The sequence below is a fragment of the Nicotiana tabacum genome, chromosome 2 (assembly GCF_000715075.1).
Source record: "Nicotiana tabacum cultivar K326 chromosome 2, ASM71507v2, whole genome shotgun sequence".
NCBI lineage: Eukaryota > Viridiplantae > Streptophyta > Magnoliopsida > Solanales > Solanaceae > Nicotiana > Nicotiana tabacum.
In genome coordinates, this window is record NC_134081.1 from 124900343 (window position 1) to 124926559 (window position 26217).

Genomic DNA, 26217 nt, shown 5'->3' on the forward strand with positions numbered 1-26217 from the left:
GAATCAAGTTAGTAGTTAATTAGTGCCGATCGCAGTGGCTTCGCCACTTGGTCACAAGGGTGGTCAATTGACCATCTTTAGTCAAAAATTTACATTGTATATATAGGTAAAATATTACGTTTTAGAGGTATATAATATATATTGAATACCCTTTAATTTGTCGGAAATTTTTTTTACTTCTTTCAAATTTGAACACTCTTGACAAAATTCTTAATTTCGTCACTAGCTGATCGCGACTTATTTTGTTAATCGGGAGTGTTTGCATTCTAAATCCAGAAGAATTAACCTAAATAGTCGTCCACCCAACCACTTAAATTTAAAATAGCCGATGAATGTATAATATAGGAATAATTCATGAATAATATGTATATAACTATGTATAATCCATGTACATTGGATAGGAAAAATAAATAGTAATATAGTTGGCTATTCGTGTAAAAATCGCTTGTTTATAGATGTTAATTGGGGTTTTGGCATGGTATGATAAAGTACTCACATAATTAACCGAAAAAAGCCCCACTTATAAATCTTGGCACAAAGTAGCCAATAAACTTTATTTTTACTTCTTTGTGTATATCAAAATGTATATTAAAATTTTATTTTCATTCTTTGTTTATCTAAAATATAAAATTATAAATATAGTTGTTTAAAATTTATTGTTGTCTCTATATCAATGTATATATATCACATAAAAATAATTATATTATTTATATGTCGCGGTGTATAACACATCAATATGTGTATACCAAAATGGATATCACAAGTTTGTTTTCATTCCTTGTGTATATCAAGAATTTATTTTCCTTCTTTGTATATCAAAATTGGCACGACCCAAACTTATGGGCCGCGACGGGCACCCGATACCTTACTCAACCGAGTACCAATATAGCATATCATTCTTATCGTACTTTCATTGGCAAATGGGCCAAACGTGCCATCATGGGCTAATCCGAATGAACATGGGGGAGTACTCCATATAAGACGACCCAACCTGATATACAAACTTACACATGTGACATACGGGCCTATAAGGCCAATATGATCATTTGTAAACTCAAAACATAGGCCGACAAGGTTATACAAGTATCTGTATACATCACATCTGTCTACAAGCCTCTAAGAGTACATAAGTATCATAAAGGTCGGGACTGAGACCCGCCATACCAATCAATACATGTCCTAATTATACTGACCAAATAAGCAACTCTGGAGCAAATGGAGCGCACCAACATCTTTCGCTGAGCTGATAGCCTACTTGGAGGACTCTCGACCTATCTATCGGGACCTGCGGGCATGAAACGCAGCGTCCCCAGGCAAAAGGGACGTCAGTACAAATAATGTACCGAGTATGTAAGGAATGAAAATCAGTAAACAATAAACATTAGAGAAACATGGAGTAAAAGACTCAACGTGTATATCTGAATATCCCTGTGAATCATTTAAAATTATAATGTCATGCATATGCGTATAAATGTCATACCATGCATGGGTATATACGTTCATAATATCATCAAGCCTCTGAGGGCATCCCATCATATCATCTCGGCCACTGTGGACAAATCATCAACGTATACCAGCTGATCAGGTGGTGGTGCGTATATAACGCCGTAACCTTTTCCTATATCCCATATACATATATATACATATATACGCGTATATAACGCCATCTGATCATGGGTCAATGTAAATGAATGCAATGCATGAGAATTACGTCAATAAAATCTTTCGGAGTGTCATTAGACCATTATGCCTTTGATTAATATCATAAAATAAACTTTATCAACTTACGTATTTTCTAAGGCCCATGAACAGATGATAGAATAATATTACACATGGAGAATCAAGAACATAAGCATCTCTAGTATTTCTATAAATAGAGTCATTTATGAAATTGTGCATTTGCTCGTTTCGTTTCTGTCGTATAGATCATGCCAAAAGAAAGAAGGGACAACCTTAACATACCTAAGCCGATTCTCTTGACGATCCCTCTAACACACGTCTTTTGTAATAAAACACTTAACGACGGATCGAAGTAGGGAAAAATTCGTATGATATTCTTGAGAACGATTGCACCGTACTCCTTAAAATTGCAAAATCCCATGCTATATAATATAAAATGGTCTTCGTATGAAATGTTTTGAAATACTCACATTGCCATTGCAATTCATGGACCTTGCTGAAGCTTGTTCTTAAGAGATAAGCAATTCAATTGTGAATTAGAAAGGTTATTTAATCTTTAGGTGGGCCCCACATGATAAGATGACTAATCCATATAATTCTCTAAAGGTGCCACATTACTTTATGACTTAAGAGTCATATTTAACCAAGTTTCTTGGCTGCCACGTTGGGGCCCTTAAACTTTATCCAAAGACTTTAATTTCTTAGTTAATTATCCCATCAAAATCATTAAGTAACCTAATTATCCACATAATTAAAAATTATCTCAAATTACTTAAAATACTATTTACTTTTAGCACACCTTATATGTCACGACCCAATTTCACCTATAGGTCATGATGGCGCCTAACACTACAGCTAGGCAAGCCAACTAATAAGTCAAACATACATTGGTTAAACTTTTATTCCAAGAAGATAATAAAATACTAATTTCTACCAATGTGTGTGCCAAGACCCGATGTCACAAGTGCATGAGCATCTAGTAGATTATACAAAACTCCAAATACTGTCTGAAATAAAATAGACAGAATATAAATATCAAAAGAGACACTGGTAGCTGCAGAACGGCGCAGAAAGGCAGCTCACCACTATGCCTCAGGATGATGTGGGTATGTGATGATAGGTCCTCCACCAGTACCTGTCTCAGATCCTGCACAAAAAGTACAGCAAGTGTAGTATGAGTACGTAAACAACGTGTACCCAGTAAGTATCAAGCCTAATCTCGAAGTGGTAGAGACGAGATGGCCGACCTTGACACTCACTATAGGTCAATAATAATTAAAATAAAACTAGGATATTTAAATCAGCATGATTTACAGAATTTACAATAATTTATTTAATCAGCGGAAATAATCAAATTCCTTCAAATGTATCAATTCTCAATATATTAATTAAATTCTCTCAATTCAAATAAATTCTAATTTATCAATTAAATCTCATTTACAGGAGTAACAATTAATTCCTTAACAAGCAAGAATAATAATTTATTAAATTCCAAAGATTTTCCAATTTACTAATTAGCTTCACAAGCTGAAATAAATTATTAAAGCATCGTGTAATTATTATTATTATTAAGCACGATTTATGTCGAGGACATACGACCCGATCCAGAGTGTCGCGTACACTGCCGAGGGACGTGCGGCACGATCCATAGATGCATCTATCCTGCCGAGGCGTTCGGCCCGCTCCACAAGAAAGGAGGACATTTTTCTTATGTGCCTCCGGAAGGAGAGTATATTCATTATAAGATGAATTTGGGAGGAGTACAATTTCTTTTAACAATTAATAGATTTAAACAGACAATCAAGCCTATGAGATTTCCATCCTTTAATATCTTTATCTAACAATTCACAATATATTCATATAGATATCAATTAATATAAATAATTCAAAGAATACAATTTACACAAGTAAGGCATGCTTTGAGTCCTAAACTACCCGGACTTTAGCATTAATATTAGCTACGCACGGACTCTCGCCACTCCGTGCGTACGTAGCCCCCCCACAATTAGCAACAATTATTTAATTTTAATCACCTATGAGGTAATTTCCCCCTCACAAGATTAGACAAGAGACTTACCTCGTCTTGCTCTAATTTAATCCACAATTTTGCCTTTTCCACGATTATCCAACTCTGTCTGGCTCGAATCTAGCCAAAATAATTCGATACAATCACTAAAAATTATAGGAAATAAAATCTATAAGAAAATACTACATTTTTAATAAAAATCCCGAAATTAATTAAACATTCGCCAGCGGGGCCCACATCTCGGAATACGGCGAAAGTTATGAAATCTGACAACCCATTCAATTACGAGTCCAACCATACCAGTTTTACTCAATTCCGAATCGATACCGAAATCTCAAAATTTCGTTTCTCCCTAATTAAATTGTGAAAAGCAATGATACACTTGTATATGTAGACCAAATCCGAGTTAGAATCACTTAACCCAATGTTTTTCCCTTGAAAATCTGCCAAAAGTTGTCTCTGCTCAAGCTTAAGTTCGTCAAAAATGGCAAATGGGACGAATGCCCTCTTTTTATAAAACTGCCCAGCAGCCTTCGGAACTGGTCCTCGAACTGGGCCTCGATCGCGGCATCGAGCATATGCCTTCCATCAGGGCATCGAGCTTGGGTCTCGATCCTAGCCCTCGAGCCATACCTTCGATCATGCCCTCGAGCCTTGTCTTCGATCGCGACTTCGATCACAAGCTTGAGCCTGGACCTCGGTCATGGCCTCGATCAGGGTATCGAGGTTGGGCCTTCGATCATAGCCTCAATCATGGCATCAAGCTTGAGCCTTCGATTGTGACCCTCGATCTTGGGTCTCGATCCTGGCCCTCGAGCCTTGCCTTCGATCATGGCCCTCGAGTTGGACCTTCGATCATGGCTTCAATACACTAGCTCGAGCCTGTACCTCTTCAACCCTGGGCTCGATATCTGGCTCAATATCTGGGCTCGATATCTGGGCTCGATCACAGCCCAGAATGTCCAACAGAAGAGGAAAAATTGCAGCAGCTTTTTAACTCAAATTTTTGATCCGTTAACCATCTGAAACTCACCCAAGGCCCTCGGGACCTCAACCAAATATACCAACAAGTCCTAAAACATCATACGAACTTAGTCGAACCTCTAAATCACATCAAACAACGCTAAAACCATGAATCATACCCCAATTCAAGCTTAATGAAATTTAGAATTTTCAACTTCTACATTCAATGTCGGAACCCATCAAATCAATTCCGATTGACCTCAAATTTTACACACAAGTCATAAATTACATAATGGAACTATAAAAATTTTCGGAACTGGATTCCGACTCCGGTATCAAAAAGTCAACTCCCCGGTCAAACTTTCAAACTTTAAATTCCTATTTTAGCCATTTCAAGTCTAATTTCACTATGGACTTCCAAATAAAATTCCGATCACGCTCCTAAGTTCAAAATCACCATACGGAGCTGTTGGAATCATCAAAATTTTATTCCGAGGTCGTTTTCTCAAAATGTTGACCGAAGTCAAACTTAGCACTTTAAGGCCAACTTAAGGAACCAAGTGTTCCGGTTTCACCTCAAACACTTTCAAATCCCGAACCAACCATCCCCGCAAGTCATAAATCATTACAAGTACCTACGGAAAGTTTTATTTTAGGGAATGGGATTCTAAAAGTTAAAATGACCGGTTGGGTCATTATATTCTCCACCTCTTAAATAAATGTTCGTCCTCGAACGGGTTTAGAATTATACCTGAAGTGCTGAATAAGTCTGGATATCTGCTCCGCATGTTTTCCTCGGTCTCCCAAGTCGCTTCTTCGACTGGTTGGCCTCTCCACTGGACTTTTACTGCAGAAATCCTCTTGGATCTCAACTGGCGAACCTGTTTATCAACAATGGCAATTGGCTCCTCTTCATAACCCAAGCTATTATCTAACTGAACTGTGCTGAAGTCTAACACATGTGATAGGTCGGCATGATACTTCCGGAGCATAGATACGTGAAAAATCGGATGAACTCCTGATAGGCTGGGAGGCAAGGCAAGCTCATAAGCAACCTCCCCAACCCGTTTCAACACCTCAAATGGGCCTATAAACCTTGGGCTCAACTTGCCCTTCTTCCCGAATCTCATAACTCCCTTCATTGGCGAAACCTTCAAGAGAACTTTTTCACCTACCATAAATGATATATCACACGCTTTCTGATCCGCGTAACTATTTTGTCTAGACTGTGCTGTACGAAGTCGCTCCTGAATCAACTTTACCTTTTCCAAGGCATCCATTACCAAATCAATACCATATAACTTAGCCTCACCTGGATCAATCCATCCGATAGGTGAACGACATCGCCGACCATATAAAGCCTCAAATGGAGCCATCTCGATGCTGGATTGGTAATTGTTATTATAAGCAAACTCGGCCAAAGGCAGGAAATGATCCCACTGATCTCCAAAGTCAATCATACATGCCCTGAGCATATCCTCCAAAATCTGAATTGTCCTCTCTGACTGTCCATCGGTCTGCGGATGAAAGGCTGTGCTGAGCTTTACATGGGTCCCCAACTCACTCTGTACTACTCTCCAGAAATGTGAAGTAAACTGAGGGCCTCTATCTGATATGATGGAAATTGGCACACCGTGCAACCGAACTATCTCCTGAATATAAATCTGGGCCAAACTCTCTGAAGTATACGTAGTCACAACAGGAATAAAATGTGCCGACTTGGTCAACCTGTCAACAATCACCCAAACTGCATCAAACTTCCTCAAGGTCCGCGGCAACCCAACTACAAAATCCATAGTAATTCGTTCCTATTTCCACTCTGGTATGGTCATCTGCTGGAGTAGGCCACCTGGCCTCTGGTGCTCATATTTAACTTGCTGGCAATTTAGACACCGAGCTACATACTCAACTATGTCCTTTTTCATTCGTCGCCACCAATAATATTGCCTCAAGTCACGATACATCTTAGTAGCACCTGGATGAATAGAATATCGAGAACTGTGTGCCTCTTCCAGGATCTTTTTCCTCAGCCCATCCACATTAGGAATACATAGACGATCCTGGAGTCGCAGAACATCATCCGCTTTAATAGTAACTTCCTTGGTATCACATCGTAGTACCATTTCACGAAGAACCATTAGGTGTGGGTCATTACACTAGCGAGCCTTGATCTGCTCCAATAGTGAAGATTGGGCCACAACACATGCAAGAACTCGGCTGGGCTCTGAAATGTCCAGCCTCACAAGTCTGTTAGCCAAGGACTGAATATCTGAGGCTAATGGCCTTTCCTCTGCTGAAATGAAAGCCAAACTACCCATACTCTCCGCCTTTCTGCTCAAGGCATCTGCAACCACATTTGCTTTGCCCGGATGATACAAGATAGTAATATCATAATCTTTTAGTAACTCCAGCCATCTGCGCTGTCTCAAATTTAGGTCCCTCTGCTTGAACAAATGCTGCAAACTGCGATGATCATTGTAAACTTCACAAGACACCCCATAAAGATAATGCCTCCAAATCTTAAGAGCGTAAACAATCGCAGCTAACTCCAAATCATGTACCGGATAATTCTTTTCGTGGGGCTTCAGCTGACGTGAAGCATATGCAATAACTTGCCCTTCCTGCATCAATACATAACCCAAGCCAACGCGCGAAGCGTCGTAATACACTGTATACATCCCCGAACCGGAAGGCAACACTAACACTGGTGTTGTAGTCAATGATGTCTTGAGCTTCTGAAAGCTTACCTCACAATCATCGGACCATCGGAATGGAGCACCCTTCTGGGTTAATTTGGTCAAAAGTGCTGCAATAGATGAAAAAAACCTTCCATGAACCGACGATAATAACCTGCCAAACCCAGAAAACTCCTGATCTCAGTCGCCGAAGTGGGACGATGCCAATTATGAACTGCCTCAATCTTTTTGGGATCAACTTTAATACCTTCGCCCGATACAATATGTCCCAAAAATGCTACAGACTCAAGCCAGAACTCACATTTAGAGAACTTAGCATATAGTTTTTGTTCCCGCAATGTCTGAAGCACTAATCTCATATGTTGCTCATGTTCCTCCTTACTGCGCGAATAGATTAATATGTCATCAATAAAGACAATGACAAACAAATCAATATATGGCATGAATACCCTGTTCATCAGATCCATAAACGCTGCCGGGCATTAGTTAAACCAAAAGACATTACCAGAAACTCATAATGACCATATCTAGTACGGAAAGCAGTCTTCGGAATATCCGAATCCCGAATCTTCAACTGATGGTACCCCGACCTCAAGTCGATCTTAGAGAATACCCTAGCACCCTGCAACTGGTCAAATAGATCATCAATACGCGGAAACGGGTACTTGTTCTTAATAGTGACTTTGTTCAATTCGCGATAATCAATACACATCCGCATTGTTCCATCCTTCTTTTTCACAAATAATATTGGTGCACCCCAAGGTGATACATTCGGTCTGACAAAACCCTTGGCTAGTAAATCTTCAAGCTGTTCTTTCAATTCTTTCAATTCTTTCGGAGCCATGCGATATGGTGGGATAGATATAGGCTGGGTATCTGAAGCCAAGTCAATACAGAAATCAATATCACGATCAGGTGGCATACCTGGAAGATCTGACGGGAATACATCGGGGAACTCCCGAACTACAGGCACTGAATCAATAGCAGGAGTCTCTGCAGTAGTATCCCGAACATAGGCTAGATAAGCCAAACAACCCTTCTCAACCATGTGTTGAGCCTTTATAAAAGAAATAACTCGATTAAATGAATTAACAGGCGAACCCTTCCACTCTAGCTTAGGCAATGCTGGAATAGCCAAGGTAACAGTCTTGGCATGACAATCTAGAATAACATGATATGGAGATAACCAGTCCATACCCAGAATAATTTCAAAATCGGTCATCTCAAGCAATAGGAGATCTGCTCTAGTTTCATAACCACAGAATGTAATAATACATGATCGGTAGATCCGGTTCACGACAACAGAATCTCCCACAGGAGTGGACACATAAACAGGAGTACTCAAGGACTTACGAGAAACACCCAGGAATGGAGCAAATAGAGATGACACATATGAATACGTAGATCCTGGATCGAATAATACTGAGGCATCTTTGCCACAAACAGGAATAATACCTGTAATCACGGCATCTGAGGCCTCTACATCTGGTCTAGCCGGAAAAGCATAGAACCGAGCTGGAGCGCCAACTGTCTGGCCTCCGCCTGGCTGACCTCCACCTCTAGGACGGCCCCTACCCACCTGTCCTCCGCCTCTGGGTGGTCGGACTACTGGTGGAGCAACTGGTCCGGTAAGTATAGGCTGCTGACCCTGTTGTACTGGTCTACCTCGAAGCCTGGGGCAAAACCTCCGCATGTGACTGGGATCCCCGCACTCGTAACAACTCTTCGGTGCGATGGGCTGCTGACTAAGTGTTTGGCCCTGGGGACCTGAATACCCACTGGGAGGACCCTGAATAGCTAGTGGGCGGTAAGAACTCTCTGGGATAGCATTGAGATAAGGTCGCACTGGAGCACCTCGAGGAGGTGGTGGTGCTGGATATGGGGGTCTGCTGGACTGTCCCCTCACGAACTGACCTCTGCCCCCGGACGGAGCACCTCTGAACTCTCCAGAGTACCTGAACCGCTTATCTCTCATAATCTGCTCTCGGCTCCGCTGACGTACACCCTCAATCCTCCGGGCTATCTCCACAACTCGCTCATAAGAAGTACCCATCTCAACCTCTCGAGCCATAGTAGCCTGAATACCAGTATGTAAACCGGCTACAAACCTTCGCACTCTCTCCGCCTCAGTAGGGAGTACATTAGTGCATGGCGAGATAATTCAAAAAACCTCGCCTCATAATCGGTCACTGACATCTGACCCTGCTGGAGCTGCTCAAACTGAAACCGCAACTCTTCCCTCTGGGAGGGTGGAATATACCTGTCCAAGAAGATACAGGTGAACCTGTCCTAAGTCATGGGAGGAGAATCTGCTGGTCTGCCAAGAGCATAAGACTTCCACCATCTATGGGCTCTACCCTCTAGCTGAAAAGTAGCGAAATCAACCCCATGGGATTCCAATATCCTTATGTTGTACAGTCTATCCTTGCAACGATCAATGAAATCCTGTGGATGCTCATGTCGCTCACCCTCGAAGACAGGAGGATGTAGTCTAGTCCATCTGTCCAATAGTTTCTGAGGATCGGCGGCTACAGCTGGCCTTGGCTCAGGTGTAGCTGCTGCCACTGGCTGGACTCCACCCACGAGTAGTGCACCCTGGGTCTGATATACAGCAGCTGTCTGTCCATGAGCCTGCGCGGTAGGGGTCTGTGCTCCCCCGCCCGCCTGAGATGTAGCTGGGTCTGCCGGAAATAAACCGGCCTGAGTCATATTGTCCATGGATCGCAGCATACGACCCATGACATCCTAAAATCCAGGTGCAGATGTGAAGTCCACCAGAGCTGGCTCTGCCACAGGCACCTCACCCTGCTCCTCAATAATGGGATTCTCTGCTGGATCCACTGGAGGCATAACCAGAATAGTCCTGGGACGTCCTCGCCCTCTACTACGGGCTGGAGCCCTCTCTCGGCCTCTGCCTCGGCCTCTAGCAACTGGGGGAGTAGCTCTTCCCTGGTCTGGAATCTTATTAGAGCGTGTTCTCACCATATGTGAGAGAATAAGAGAAGGATATTTAGTACTATATCAATTGCACGATGGAATACGAAGAAAGGTAGTATCCTAACACCATATAGCCTCTCGAAGATAAGTACAGACGTCTCCGTACCGATCCGCAAGACTCTATTAGGTCTACTCATAACTTGTGAGACCTACGTGAACCTATGGCTCTGATACCATGTTATCACAACCCAATTTCACCTATAGGTCGTGATGGCGCCCAACACTACAGCTAGGCAAGCCAACTAATAAGTCAAACATACATTGGTTAAACTTTTATTCCAAGAAGATAATAAAATACCAATTTCTACCAATGTGTGTGCCAAGACCCGGTGTCACAAGTGCATGAGCATCTAGTAGATTATACAAAACTCCAAATACTGTCTGAAATGAAATAGACAGAATATAAATATCAGAAGAGACACTGGTAGCTGCAGAACGGCGCAGAAAGGCAGCTCACCACTATGCCTCGGGATGACGTGGGTATGTGATGATAGGTCCTCCACCAGTACCTGTCTCAGATCCTGCACAAAAAGTGCAGCAAGTGTAGTATGAGTACGTAAACAACGTGTACCCAGTAAGTATCAAGCCTAATCTCGAAGTGGTAGAGACGAGATGACCGACCTTGACACTCACTATAGGTCAATAATAATTAAAATAAAAGTAGGATATTTAAATCAGCATGATTTGCAGTATTTACAATAATTTATTTAATCAGCGAAAATAATCAAATTCCTTCAAATATATCAATTCTCAATATATTAAGTAAATTCCTTCAATTCAAATAAATTCCAATTTATCAATTAAAACTCATTTAGAGGAGTAACAATTAATTCTTTAACAAACAAGAATAATAATTCATTAAATTCCAAAGATTTTTCCAATTTACTAATTAGCTTCACAAGCTGAAATAAATTATTAAAGTATCGTGTAAATATTATTATTAAGCACGATTTCTGTCGAGGACGTACGACCCGATCCAGAGTGTCGTGTACACTGCCGAGGGACGTGCGGCGCAATCCATAGATGCATCTATCCTGCCGAGGCGTTCGGCCCGCTCCACAAGAAAGGAGGACATTTTTCTTATGTGCCTCCGGAAGGAGAGTATATTCATTATAAGATGAATTTGGGAGGAGTACAATTTCTTTTAACAATTAATAGATTTAAACAGACAATCAAGCCTATGAGATTTCCATCCTTTAATATCTTTATCTAACAATTCACAATATATTCATATAGATATCAATTAATATAAATAATTCAAAGAATACAATTTACACAAGTAAGGCATGCTTTGAGTCCTAAAATACCCGGACTTTAGCATTAATATTAGCTATGCACGGACTCTCGTCACCTCGTGCGAACGTAGCCCCCCACAATTAGCAACAATTATTTAATTTTAATCACCTATGAGGTAATTTCCCCCTCACAAGATTAGACAAGAGACTTACCTCGTCTTGCTCCAATTTAATCCACAATTTTGCCTTTTCCACGATTATCCAACTCTGTCTGGCTCGAATCTAGCCAAAATAATTCGATACAATCACTAAACAACTTATAGGAAATAAATTCTATAAGAAAATACTATATTTTTAATAAAAATCCCGAAATTAATTAAAATTTCGCCCGCGGGGCCCACATCTCGGAATCCGACAAAAGTTATGAAATCTGATAACCCATTCAATTATGAGTCCAACCTACCAGTTTCACTCAAATCTGACTCCGAATCGATACCGAAATCTCAAAATTTTGTTTTTATGAGATTTCTAAACTTTTTCAAATCTCAAATCTTAAAACACTAATTAAATTGTGAAAAACAATGATACACTTGTATATGTAGACCAAATCCGAGCTAGAATCACTTACCCCAATGTTTTTCCCTTGAAAATCTGCCAAAAGTCGTCTCTGCTCAAGCTTAAGTTCGTCAAAAATGGCAAATGGGACGAATGCCCTCTTTTTATAAAACTGCCCAGCAGCCTTCGGAACTGGTCCTCGAACTGGGCCTCGATCGCGGCATTGAACATGTGCCTTTGATCAGGGCATCGAGGTTGTGCCTTCGATCAGGGCATCGAGCTTGGGTCTCGATCCTAGCCCTCGAGCCATACCTTCGATCATGCCCTCGAGCCTTGCCTTCGATCGTGACTTCGATTACAAGCTCGAGCCTGGACCTCGGTCATGGATTCGATCAGGGTATCGAGGTTGGGCCTTCGATCATAGCCTCAATCATGGCATCGAGCTTGAGCCTTCGATTGTGACCCTCGATCTTGGGTCTCGATCCTGGCCCTCGAGCCTTGCCTTTGATCATGGCCCTCGAGTTGGACCTTCGATCATGGCTTCGATATACTAGCTCGAGCCTGTACCTCGTCAACCCTGGGCTCGATATCTGGCTCAATATCTGGGCTCGATCACAGCCCAGAATATCCAACAGAAGAGGAAAAATTGCAGCAGCTTTTTAACTCAAATTTTTGATCCGTTAACCATCCGAAACTCAACCAAGGCCCTCGGGACCTCAACCAAATATACCAACAAGTCCTAAAATATCATACGAACTTAGTCGAACCTCTAAATCACATCAAACAACGCTAAAACCATGAATCATACCCCAATTCAAGCTTAATGAAACTTAGAATTTTCAACTTCTACATTCGATGTCGGAACCCATCAAATCAACTCCGATTGACCTCAAATTTTACACACAAGTCATAAATTACATAATGGAGCTATGAAAATATTTTCGGAACTGGATTCCGACTCCGGTATCAAAAAGTCAACTCCCCGGTCAAACTTTTAAACTTTAAATTTCTATTTTAGCCATTTCAAGCCTAATTTCACTATGGACTTCCAAATAAAATTTCGATCATGCTCCTAAGTCCAAAATCACCATACGGAGCTGTTGGAATCATCAAAATTCTATTCCGGGGTCATTTTCTCAAAATGTTGACCGAAGTCAAACTTAGCACTTTAAGGCCAACTTAAGGAACCAAGTATTCCGGTTTCACCTCAAACACTTCCAAATCCCGAACCAACCATTCCCGCAAGTCATAAATCATTACAAGCACCTACGGAAAGTTTTATTTTAGGGAACGGGGTTCTAAAAGCTAAAATGACCGGTTGGGTCATTACATTAACCATATTACTATAGCGTCATGTGGTACCTTGTAGGGCACAAGTCCATAAATATCGGATATTATAGCTTGGACCGTATTTTATCCAAAAACGTCAAACTTCGACGAAACTTATTTTCTTCGATTTTCTTACCTTTTCACCTTCACGATTTTACTTACCACTTGTTCGAAATAGCATAATACTTATAACCTCAAAATAATCTCATTCCCGAGCTTACGTCGATTAACTTACGACGAAACTTTTAACGTACAAAATTGGGGGATGTGACATCTCATTTCCGAGCTTTCATCAATTTATTTATGGCGTACTCTCACGTACAAAAATATGGAGTGTAACTTCATTCCCCTCTTTGTAACATTCGTCCTCGAATGTTGACTGATGCACTTATCAATTTCGTAACTTATGTCTTTTGAATACTTTAGTACTCTCCTTGCCATCTAGGCAACTGTTCTGTGAATAAATCTTAAGGCCAGGGCATTTCCCCTTTAGGCCTCTTTCTCACACCATGACTTGTGGTCGGAATCTTTTCAATCTTGTAACTGTTGCTACCTTTTATCATGCAGCATGTACGACTCTGACTTTATAAGTGCGTCTATGCGACTTTTCTCTCCTTTTTCCTCCAATTTTTAGCCAATCTCTAGCCCTCACTTTGTAAATATATACAGAGCTTGATAAGATGTCCCTCTGGGCATCTATAGGTATACTGAAGTTCTTCGCTCGGTACTTTGTTGAATTTACGAATATTTCTATATCTTATTTCATAGACTCGGTGTGATGACCCGAAAGGTCATCTTATATTTTGGAACTCGAATCTGTGCTCTTAAGCCTTAAAAATCTCATTTTTACCCTCTTCAATTTGCGTGCGCAGTCCGGGCAGGTTTTCGAAAAGTTTTTATGTTAAAAATTGATGAAAATAAGAATTTATGCCTTAAAAAGTTGATTTTTTTTAATTCGGTCAACATTTTTGGTAAACGGCCCCGGTGGGTCCGTATCAAATTATGGGACCTGGCATATGCCCGAAATCGAATTCGGAGGTCCCTAGCTTGAGTTATGAATTTCTGATGAAAATTAAAAGTCTGGAAATTATTTATTTTTAAGAATTGATTGATGTTTGGCATTGTTAGTACCGGATCCATATTTTGGTTCTGGAGCCCAGTACAGGTTCGTTATGATATTTAAGACTTGTCTGTGAAATTTGGTGAGAAACGGAGTTGATTTAACGTGATTCAGACGTCCAGATGAGAAGATAAGAATTTTAAAAGTGTTCTTGAGAATTTTATTTGATTTGGTGCTAAATTCATAGTTCTAGGTGTTATTTTGGCGATTTGATCGCGCGAAAAAGTTCGTATGATATTTTTAGACTTGTGTGCATGTTTAGTTGGAGCCCCGATGGCTCGGGTGAGTTTCGGGTAGGCCACAGGATGTTTTGGATTTTGAAAATCTGGTATTTTGCTGCAGCAGGTGTTCTGGCAGGTCCTTCTTCGCGTTCGCGAAGGTACTCTCGCGAACGCGAAGAGTAAACTGGGCAGCTGAAGTTTTCTTCTTCGCGAACGCGACCAGCTCCTCGCGAACGCTTAGTGTTAGGCACACCTGGGGGAGGGTTGGACGTTCCTTCATCGCGAACGCGAGCAATGTCTCGCGAACGCGAAGGCCAGGTGGGAGTAACCACTGCGAACACGAGCAGGGTCTCGCGAACGTGAAGGCTTGGCAGCCAGTACCCTTCGCGAAAGCGACAGTGGCCTCGCAAACGCACACTGTTGCCCAGTGCATAAAACAGAATCAAACATGGGTTTAAGCCATTTTTTCAATATTTTTCAAGAACCAAACGGGTAGAGGCAATTTTCAAGAGTCATTTTCTTCCCCAAAGTGTTGGTAAGTGATTCTAAATCATTTTCTTTCAATTACCCTTTATATTTCTTGAATTATCAACCTAAAATCTAGAGTTTTCATGGTAGAATTAGGGGTTAGGGTAGAAACTAGGAATTTCGAAAATTTGGGGATTTAGACTCAATTTATGGTCGGATTTCAAAACTAATTATATATTCGGGCTCGGGGGTGAATGGTTAAATGGATTTTGGTCCGAACCTCGGGTTTTGACCAAGCAGGCCCGGGGTCGATTTTTCGAATTTTTGGAGGAAAATTTGAGAAATTTAATTTATGCAATATAATTGATTTCTTTAGCAATATTTGATATTATTGAGTCATTTTTGAATAGATACGAGTGGTTTGGAGGTGAATTCCAAAGGAAAAGCTGTGATTGAGAATTAAGTGGCCTTCAGAGCAAGGTAAGTATTGTGTCTAACCCTGACTTGAGGGAACTAGGAACCTTAGATTATTTGCTAAGTGAAATTCATGAGAGCGGCGTATATGTGAGGTAACGAGTACTTATGCGCCGCCAATTTACCTGTATTCCATGTTTCTTCCATTTTCTTATATTATCTCTTTCCTATGCCTAATTGCTACATGTTTATACTAGTGTTGTTAAATTGATCGTCATTATCATGGTTACAGATTTTCTGTTGGTAGTATTCATTTAAAAGTTGAGATTTATATTGTGGAGCCAAATGTTGAAGTAAGGTTTGTACTTGTTATTCTATCTCCCTGCTATTATTTATGCATTGTATTATGGTAAGGGAGAGTGTTAATGCACGAATGGTGATGTAGTGCCATATTGTGAGTGTTAATGCACGAAGGGTGATATCGTACCATATTGTGAGTGTTAATCCATGAAGGGTGATGCCATGCCATATTGTGAGTGTTAATGCACGAAGGGTGATGTCGTGCCATATTGTAAGTGTAAAAGCACGAAGGGTGATACTGTGCCATGATATGAGAGTTAATGCACGAAGGGTGATGCCGTGCCGTTTCTCTTAATTTTATGGTGAGATTGAGAGTAAAAGCACAAAGGATGATGCCGTGCATTTTTCCTTTACTGTATTCACTATTCCTGTTGATTCATGGTATATTGACTGCTCCGGTGATCATTCTGTTGTAGTTCTTTATCTTGTATTCCCCTCAGTATGTTCCCCTCCCGACATTCCTGTTTAGTTCTTCATTTCTGTTGTTTGTATATACACTGTTAAATTGTACCGGTTGATTTGTAGGTCCCTTGCCTTAGCCTCGTCACTACTTCGTCGAGGTTAGGCTTGATACTTACCAGTACATGGGGTCGGTTGTACTGATACTGCACTCTGCACTTTCTGTGCAGATTTTGATACCGTCTCGGGTTGATCGAGATTTTGCTATTGGTCCGTTGTCCGGAGACTCAAGGTAGATCTGTCGGCGTTCACAGACCTTGAAGTCCCCGTTTATCTTTTTTGTTCTACTGTTTCTTTCATTCAGACAGTTGTATTTCTTTCAGACTATTACTTGTAGTAAATTATAGAATGCTCGTGAATTGTGACTCCAGATCCGGGTGGTAGTAATTAATACAGTTTTATGATATTCCACACTTATTATATTTCATCTTAGTTAATTATTGATAATTACTGAATGGGAATAAGGAATTAGATTAATGATTCTTTAACATTGGCTTGCCTAGCAAGTAAAATGTTAGACACCATCACGGTCCCGTCGGTAGGAAATTTTGAGTCGTGACACCCGGTTATCCATCCGTATGACTTTACTGCATCTAGGTAGGTCATACTATACCATAACTCTTACTTCGATTTATCGTTGTTGAGGTCTGTTACCAAATTCCAAATTACTCTTGTTGCTTATCCCATATGTATAAATCTAGGTCTTTTAATGCTTACTCATTACTGTTCATCTTAAGAATGTCGACCTAATTCTCATCTCATACTTTGTGACTTTTGTCCATCCATTTTTGATTCACCTCAATATTGATCTACAATATACCAGCCTTATAAGAAGTCAGTATGAAGCTCTCACCGGATTGTGTATACACCAGAGGTGCAAGTATTATAATAGAGCTTCTAGTCGTGGATGTGAACGATACCTATGTGGAAGGGGAGTCATGAAAGAAATAGAAGATACAATGCAAGAGTTTAAGGTAGTAAGGTAAAGGTGAACAACACACAAGATACTCAAATGCAAAAGATTGTGGATAGTCCATACTTCGGATAGAAGGCTAAAAGTACTGATATTCAGTATTCAGGAATGATAGTGGCATCGTCAACGGCATGTCTTCCAACCTATGGTTTCTAGGTATCGAAAAGCCTAATTAAGAGAGTAACGAAAGGTTAGAGACGATGTGATGTCTCGCTTGATGTCCCAGAATAACACAAGGAAATCTATGATGCAAGCAAGTTGAAGGAAGGTTACGAGTAGTATAAATAGATATGTGTAGGTCGCAAGCTAAAGTATGGTAAAACGATAAGGTTTTAGGAAGACATGAGTAAGGAATAGAAAGGGCGAGTGAGAAGGTGACGAGAATGGATAAGTCCTCGGGATTAAGCCTATGAAACAAGAGAGCTGATGGTTTTTATAAGTTATAGAAAGCTTAGTATAGCCTGAATGAACTCAAATGAGTCTAAGACCAGTAGCATTTATAAGAGATGGAATGCTGCCCTAGCGTACAATGAGGATGTAATTGTAATAGATAAAGAATGACGTTTGGGCCTTCGATTGAGTAATGATTTGAAGAGAATTTCATAAATTATACGGGACTAAAATACCCATGCAAATGAATCACATTGGGATGCTATAAAATACGCTTATTGAAGTATAATATAGCCACTAAGTGGATCAGGAAAATCACTTCAAATATTCCTCGATGCAACGTAAGCCCTAGTGGCAAGGTATTACGTAAGAAGTTTCAAGTCACCACGCTTCCGCTGAGCTGATAACCTACTTTGAGGATTCTTGCCCTGTCTATCGGGACCTGCGGACAAAAAATACAGCATCCCCAGGTAAAAGGGACGTCAGTACAAATAATGTACCGAGTATATAAGGAATGAAAATCAGTAAACAATAGACATTAGAGAAACATGGAGTAAAAGACTCAACATGTATATCTGAATATCCCTGTGAATCATTTAATATTATAATGTCATGCATATGGGTATAAATGTCATACCATACATAGGTATATGCGTTCATAACATCATCAAGCCTCTGAAGGCATCCCATCATATCATCTCGGCCACTGTGGGCAAATTATCAACGTATACCAGCTGATCAACTGGTGGTGTGTATATAACGCCATAACCTTTTCCCATATCCCATATACATATAATATACATATCCCATATATATATAATATACATATATACGCGTATATAACGCCATCTGGTCATGGGTCAATGTAAATGAATGCAATGCATGAGAATTACGTCAATAAAATCTTTCGGAGTGTCATTAGACCATTATGCCTTTGATTAATATCATGAAATAAACTTTGTCAACTTACTTATTTTCTGAGACCCATAAAGATGATAGAATAATATTACACATGGGAAATCAAGAACATAAGCATCTCTAGTATTTCTATGAATAGAGTCATTTATGAAAATTGTGCATTTGCTCGTTTCATTTCTGTCGTATAAATCATGCCAAAAGAAAGAAGTGATAGACTTAACATACCTGAGCCGATTCTCTTGACGATCCCTCTAACACACGCCTTTTGTGATAAAACACGTAACGACGGATCGAAGTAGGGAAAAATCCGTATGATATTCTTGAGAACGATTGCACCGTACTCCTTAAAATTATAAAATCCCATGCTATATAGTATAAAATGGTCTTCGTATGAAATGTTTTTAAATACTCACATTGCCATTGCAATCCATGGACCTTGCTGAAGCTTGGTTTTAAGAGATGAGCAATTCAATTGTGAATTAGAAAGGTTATTTAACCTTTAGGTGGGCCCCACGTGATAAGATGACTAATTCATATAATTCTCTAAAGGTGTCACATTACTTTATGACTTAAGAGTCATATTTAACCAAGTTTCTTGGCTACCACATTGGGGCCCTTAAACTTTATCCAAAGACTTTAATTTCTTAGTTAATTATCCCATCAAAATCATTAAGTAACCTAATTATCCACATAATTAAGAATTATCTCAAATTACTTAAAATACTACTTACTTTTAACATACCTTATACACCTTACTATCATTATCATGTGGTACCTTGTAAGGCACAAGTCCATAAATACCGGGTATTATAGCTTGGACCGTATTTTATCCCGAAACGTCAAACTTCGACGAAACTTATTTTCTTCGATTCGCTTACCCTTTCACCTTCATGAATTTACTTTACCACTTGTTCGAAAATAGCATAATACTTATAACCTCAAAATAATATCATTCCCGAGCTTACGTCGATTAACTTACGATGAAACTTTTAACGTACAAAAATGCAGGATGTGACATATCATTTTCCAGCTTTCATCAATTTATTTATGGCGTACTCTCACGTACGAAAATATGAGGTATAACAAAAATGTATATAAAAAAATTATTTACTCTCACAACTTGCTCTAAACATGTTATATCAAAAATTTATTTTCCTTTTTTGATCAAGAACAAAACTGAAGTAAGTTTATTCAGAGTGAATTTCGCCCTCTTAAAATCAAATTGGACGATTTAACCTTATAGTACAAATTCTAATAATGTATATCATGATATATAATATAATATACACATAGATGTACACTATCTCAAATACACATATATTTTTCCCACAATTAAAAAAAGAGGAAAAAAAAATTAGAATCTGCCTCTTGAAAAAAGAAAGAGAATAAGAAGGAATGTATTGGAGTAGAGCCTATTTTTATCTGTAATTCACGTCATAATATCATTATTAAGGTCATTGACTGAAAAGCTCCAATGAAGTAGTCTTGTTGTATTTTTTGAACTTGAGGCTAAAGAAATTCTCTTCCCTGGTTATATGTATTTCATCGTTTAAGGATCTGATGGTGTATTCAACAAGTATTTCAATGGAATGTATTTTAGTAATTTGAATTGCTGAGTGAATTGTTTGAAAGAGATGAGTTGGTTGATGGGGTTATACAACTTTAAGAAGATTACGGGGAGAAAAAAGAAGAAGAAATTGAAGAAAAAATACGGGAAAAGTGAAGAAGAGATACAAGGAGAGAACAGAAGAAAATATTGAAGAAGAAATATGGGGAAAGTGAAGAAGAGATACATGGAGAGTGAATAAATAAGGAACTATGTTTTTTTGGGATTTGGTTATGTAATACTAATTTTTTGGGGCTACCTTTGCCAAACATAAAAGAAGGCTAAAAAATTGCCAATTCTCTTTATGAGTTGTTATACAATGCCATTTTTTCATGTTTAAAATTTCCCTTCTTCTATAGAGAGAACAATGTTGGGCTGGGCTTTTATGGTCAGGTGAGTAAAGTTCAGCCCATTGCAGATAAGCTTGGGTTTGTGCAAAACCCGAATCATAGTTTGCATAAATAGAAGGGATCTTCTATAAACAACTCTAAAGAGCAATTGGCAGCCATTTAGCCAATAATTGGTATTTGCACCTATAGCCTAAAAATATTGGCAACATCTAAATAGAACTTTGTCTCTCTTTCTTTACATTTTTTTTCAAAAACTCAATCTTTTCTCGAACAACCCCTCAATAACCCATAAAACTTGGAGAAAAAGGCACATTTTTTGACACATTTTTCGATAATATATATCATATATTCTTTTTGTATTGTACATATTATACTTGATAAATAATTTTCTTACTAACCATAAAAAGAAGAGGAGAAATTTGTCTAATTTCCGAAACAATTATTTTTGATAAACCAAACAAAGAAACATTTTTCTAAAACAATATTTGGGCGAAAACATCCATCAAATGTTTGATATATTACAATTTGACCCCTCAAGTTCTTATTTATTTTTAGGCTTCGCCCAACTTAAAATCCAGTGGCTTCTACATTTGACAAGTAGCAGCACTTCACAACATTTACGTGGAACCTTTCCCTGATATTCATGCTCACACTATTCACACTTCAATCTTTTGTCTCTATTGAGCTCCAAAATAGTAGCAGAGAAAATCGTTAACAATGTGTCGATCGGCGGCGAAGCGGTTACTGCCGGCAGTTTACCGCCGGATTTACAGTCGGCCGGAACTTGCAATATCGTCTAGTGGAACCCTAACAGTAAACAATTCCACTCGATTTATGACTTCAGCTGCCACCGGAAACTTAACGGATCAGAACCCTACTCCGGCTAACCCTATTCCAGTTGACTCTATTCCGGTTAACTATACGGCGTCGTCATCGTTCAAGGAAGAAGGAAGGACACATCATCATGAAAAATCGAGCTCGAGAACAAAACGACCTAAAGCTCATTACAAGGACGAAGAGGCGCGTGTGCTCAGTGCCTCTCTCCCTCACGTGGTTCGTTATATTTAATATCTCTCTGTTTCGTGGATTGGATATGAATTGTTGAATTATATTTGTGTATATTTATGTGACTGATTACTTTGTTGTTGTCTGATGTGTTTTTGATTGAATTCGTTTTTGGGGATAATGTTGTTGATTTGGTGGAATTGGCTGAATAAATTGTTGTATTTGACCTTAGAATTTGTTGACATGCTTTGTAATTCTACTGCAGAACTTCTTTAGTGTAGAAGTAGTTTCTGTAAGCATATTCAGTAATACTATTGGAAAAGAAAAATAGGTGGAAAATGAACCTCATTAAAAAGTTAATGGAGCTTCCGTGATATAAGGAAGGTGATGCCTGTAATAGAAGGTTCACCTAAGTTCTAATATACATACAAAAAAAAGAACAAAGAAACCGGATATTTGGATGTTCAAATGCGTTGGTATGGAGGAATATGTTTTCTTGAGAATTATTTTATGGGGAAGATGTTTTACTTTGAGAAATCATATTTTGGGATTGTTTTCCTATATTTGATTAGGTATAAAGGTCGGTGATATATGATTAACCCTACAAAGTGTATGGTAAGATATGATGGATAATGATTTAGTGGTAATTCTGAATATTAAAGGTTGGCAACAAAGTCTGAGTGTTGATTAAAGTAAGTGATGTGGAGTAAGAATTGATATATTTGTCAAGGAAGTTGACTCTCCCAGAAGAGAAGAAGAGAAGGAAGTCATTTTCTCCCTTTTGGTGGAAATATTTCCATTGGGGAGACATTATTTTCTTACAATTTAGGGTAACCAAACACTGAAATGATCTCGTCAAGGAAAGTTCTTTTGAAAAATATTTTCCGTCATACAAACACACATCCCCCGTTCCATTTTGAATATATTGGACTTGAAATTGGTGCTTGGTGACTTGTTTGCAGCTTCGGCTAGGGTGGACTGAAACAGCCCTGATTTCAGGTGCAAGGGATGTTGGGGTGTCGCCTTCCATTGTTGGATCATTTCCTCGGAAAGAAGCTGCGCTAGTGGAGGTAAATGATGGTTCGCCTACATTTACTCATAGTTCTAGATTCTTTAATGTGATTGGTCTTTTGCGGGCATTATAGAGCTCTAACATCTTTGGCTTTATGTTGTTGTGTTGTAACATCTTTGGCTTTGCTAAAAATGTTGAAACAAGCTTGTCTGCCTTTCAGTTGTTAATCTTTTCTTCTGGTTTTCCCCTTATTCTATCTGCACTTGTTTTGCCTGGTAATAAGTGTAAGTCAGAGAACTCCTTTGAGATAAATTATGCAAAGTAAAAAAAGTAATGATCGTGTTTCCATGATAAAAGGGTTATTAATGATATATTCCTGCCAGCTTATTTTATGTAACTATATATGCCATACGTGCTTTTTATGATGAACATACCAAAGAATGAGCTAAATCCTAAGATATTGCTAATTTGCATAGTGTTTGCGAGAAGGGCTTAAAAGCTTACACGTTGCAGCCGCAAACCTCTAATGGTTTCCCTGACTTTGTTTTTAACACAAATTACCATTGGCAAGGTGCTTAGTGCTCTGTCATTCAGCAATCAATCTTCGGCTTTTCTTGAATCAATATCATGTTGTAACTTACACTGATTTTTTTACCTGTATTAACAATTGCTTAGCTGATCTAGTGAGTATTTTTATTTTCTCTTTTTGTGGGAACCAATAAGTTAATCCTCTATTAACTTTTTATATTGAACTTCTTTTTCTCAGTATTTTATGGATGAGTGTCTCGAAAGACTCATCGATATCATTGAATCAGCGGAGGATCTGAAAAACTTGATACCTAGTGAGCGGGTGGCAAAGCTTGTCAAAATTCGCTTGGAAACACAGGCCCCGTACATATCAAAATGGGCCCAAGCTCTCAGTATACAGGTACTTCCTTAAAGTTTACATCTTTTCAGGCCCCTTTCCTTTTTGGTTTGCAGAAATTCAGACAACAACTTCTGATTGTAGGCTCAACCCTTGAATGTTCCTACAAGCTTCAAGCAGCGTGCAATTCTGGTTGATGAGATCTGGCATGCTGTTGGTGATGATGCCAGTGAAATTGATTGGTATGTGAAGCGCACTGTCCTAGGTGGAATATACTCCACGACAGAACTATACATGCTGACAGATAGCTCTCCAGGTGTGTCATTTTAACTGTTATGTATTTTGTCTGATGCTCATTCTTCTCCTGTTATCCTTCTAATATTATGGTTTAAGTCTTACTAAAATTTTATGATCAATTAAAATTGAGCCCCATTATAATCCTAACATGCCCCACCGTCAACAGTTCTTCCTGCTTCGCACTGTTTTATTGACATGGGACTATTTCATAGAGTTGGCTGGAAGCCTCTTAGGTTGTTAGTAACTATTCATACTTCGCTAAATCACTCTCTAAATATATGGAAAAAAAGCATTTTTTGATGTAACAGAATTATCTCTTGGGATGGCAAGGCAAGAGGCATGGCAACAGAATTATCTCTTGGGATAATAATCCAGCAAAAGATGTACTCTTGCTGGAGCCTTGGTTCATCAAACTGAAGTTGCCAATGTCACTTTTCCAACTCTCCTAACATTGTTACGTGAAAAAACAGGACACTTGCTCCATATTCGGTACAAGGTCCTCTTTTGATGTGTTTATGTAACAACTTTGCTCTCACTTAGCAATGTATCTGTAGTTGCATGTTTTTCGCTAGAAATTACTTTAGAGCGTGATTCCTATGCCAGACATTATTTGTTGGATTAGGAATCTTTTGGTGAAAGGATATAAATATGAATGACTTTAGAATAGAAAGGGAGGTGGCACCTCATACCAGATATCCTAGGGAAATGGATTTCATATGGTTTTGGTGCTTTTTAAGAATCTAAGCTTCATGAAGCTCTTGACGCAACCATGCCTGCCATTATTTCCAAATTGCTTTGCAGTCTTATAATTCATCTTCCCTCTGCTCTCCTTTCTTGTACCTCTCCTCTACCACTTCTAATCCTGAAGTATAATCCAATGGGCAATCTGCTTTGCCTACTTTTTGGTTTTAGAGGCACAGTTGAAGCTTAACTGCCTCCAACCCCTCTGATAATTAGTTGGGCAGCTAATATAGCAAACAAAACTTCCCTTGCGAGCAGCCTCTATTGGAATATTCTTCCACTTTCACCAATAATTTCCATGTATTCAGAAAGGTCTCTTCTCTGCTCTCTCTAGAAGGTGTTGTTCGTTTTGTTTACTTTGCATCTGTCTTATATTTCTCGGCTTTATTGTTTATCTGTTGACAGATTTTCGTGATACATGGGCATTCTTGGATGCACGAATCAAAGATGCATTTGATCTGAAAAAGACTGCTCAAGAGGTATTTTGCTGCTAATGTGATTATTTTGTTTCAACTATCCCTAAAAAGAGGCGACTGGGATTCTATCTTGCACTTCAAAGTTTTGGTTCTGAGAACAAACCTGCAATTTTGCAGGCACAACGTTTGGCTGAAGCAGTTGGTGCAGGAATGGGAGGCTCTTTGCAAGGTTTTATGCAGAGGGTCTTCACGCGTTGAATACAGTTTGCACAGTGGCTAATACTATTTTATGGGCCTGGTGGTTTGCAAAATAAAAATCATAATTTGTGTCTATCAGCAGAGCTGCTAATTTGAATTAGCGGAATACCATGCAGTCGACTTGCCATTTTGGCCACAGCATGTGCTTATACACGTTGATACTGCTTATTTCTGGCAAAATGAGAATATTGTTACAAGTAGAAAGCTGTTTCATTTGTTTATTTGCTGTCCGAACGGCATGCATAGAGAAAACATTTAATCTTTTCATCAGTAACTTTAAACATAAGGTTTGACTTGCTTCACTTGGTTTCAGTTTAGCTTGTAATTGTGTTAGGTAATGGACGATAGAGAGAGATCAATTATAGAAGACTAATGACAAATGTGTATTTGCAGTTTTACTTGGATGAAATGTCTAATGCTGCTGGGGATGTATGATTATTTCAGTCTCTCTCAATATAAAGTTGAGTCTTCTATGCTAAGGTGGGGTTATCGTATGGTCTAAATTCTAATAGCTGTTACCTAGAGGATATAGTGACCTCTATTTTTAATATTGAAATTACCCACTTGCAAATACAAGTCTGTAGTAGCAGAAGTCTAACGATAATAAAAACGCTTCGGACCAACATAAACTAAATTGGGTTAAAATGAAATTCAGCGAAATAAATGAACTAAATCAGCACTAACATAGAGCTAATTAATGGTCCAGTCTATCTTCATTAGAATCTCGCTTAATTGGAATGGGAATAATTGACATCAGGTAGCAGTGGCAAAGCCACATGGTCATAAGGGTTTGCCACATGGTCATAAGGGTCGTCGAAAAATTGCATTATGTACATAGGTAAAATATTACGTTTTAGAGGTAT

General features: G+C 39.1%; 2 protein-coding genes across 2 annotated transcripts in view; one reads left to right on the plus strand and one right to left on the minus strand.

Moving 5' to 3' along the window:
• The window catches only part of LOC107798038 (protein TIFY 10A-like), a 202404-nt gene that overhangs the window by 35511 nt on the left and 140676 nt on the right, over nt 1-26217 (minus strand). The window lies entirely within an intron of this gene.
• On the plus strand, nt 21344-25552 carry LOC107798037 (uncharacterized). Its single transcript, XM_016620962.2, has 6 exons — nt 21344-21813; nt 22728-22835; nt 23544-23705; nt 23787-23958; nt 25086-25159; nt 25274-25552. The coding sequence occupies exons 1-6, from the start codon at nt 21478-21480 to the stop codon at nt 25352-25354; spliced, it is 933 nt and encodes a 310-aa protein (XP_016476448.2). The 5' UTR covers nt 21344-21477; the 3' UTR covers nt 25355-25552.

What these genes read in the sequence shown, in the direction of transcription:
- LOC107798037 (XM_016620962.2), top strand. Translation starts at nt 21,478, where the DNA reads ATGTGTCGATCGGCGGCGAAGCGGTTACTGCCGGCAGTTTACCGCCGG. An exon ending in GTGCCTCTCTCCCTCACGTG is followed by an intron (nt 21,814 to 22,727) that starts GTTCGTTATATT and finishes ACTTGTTTGCAG; the next exon opens with CTTCGGCTAGGGTGGACTGA. An exon ending in CCCAAGCTCTCAGTATACAG is followed by an intron (nt 23,706 to 23,786) that starts GTACTTCCTTAA and finishes TTCTGATTGTAG; the next exon opens with GCTCAACCCTTGAATGTTCC.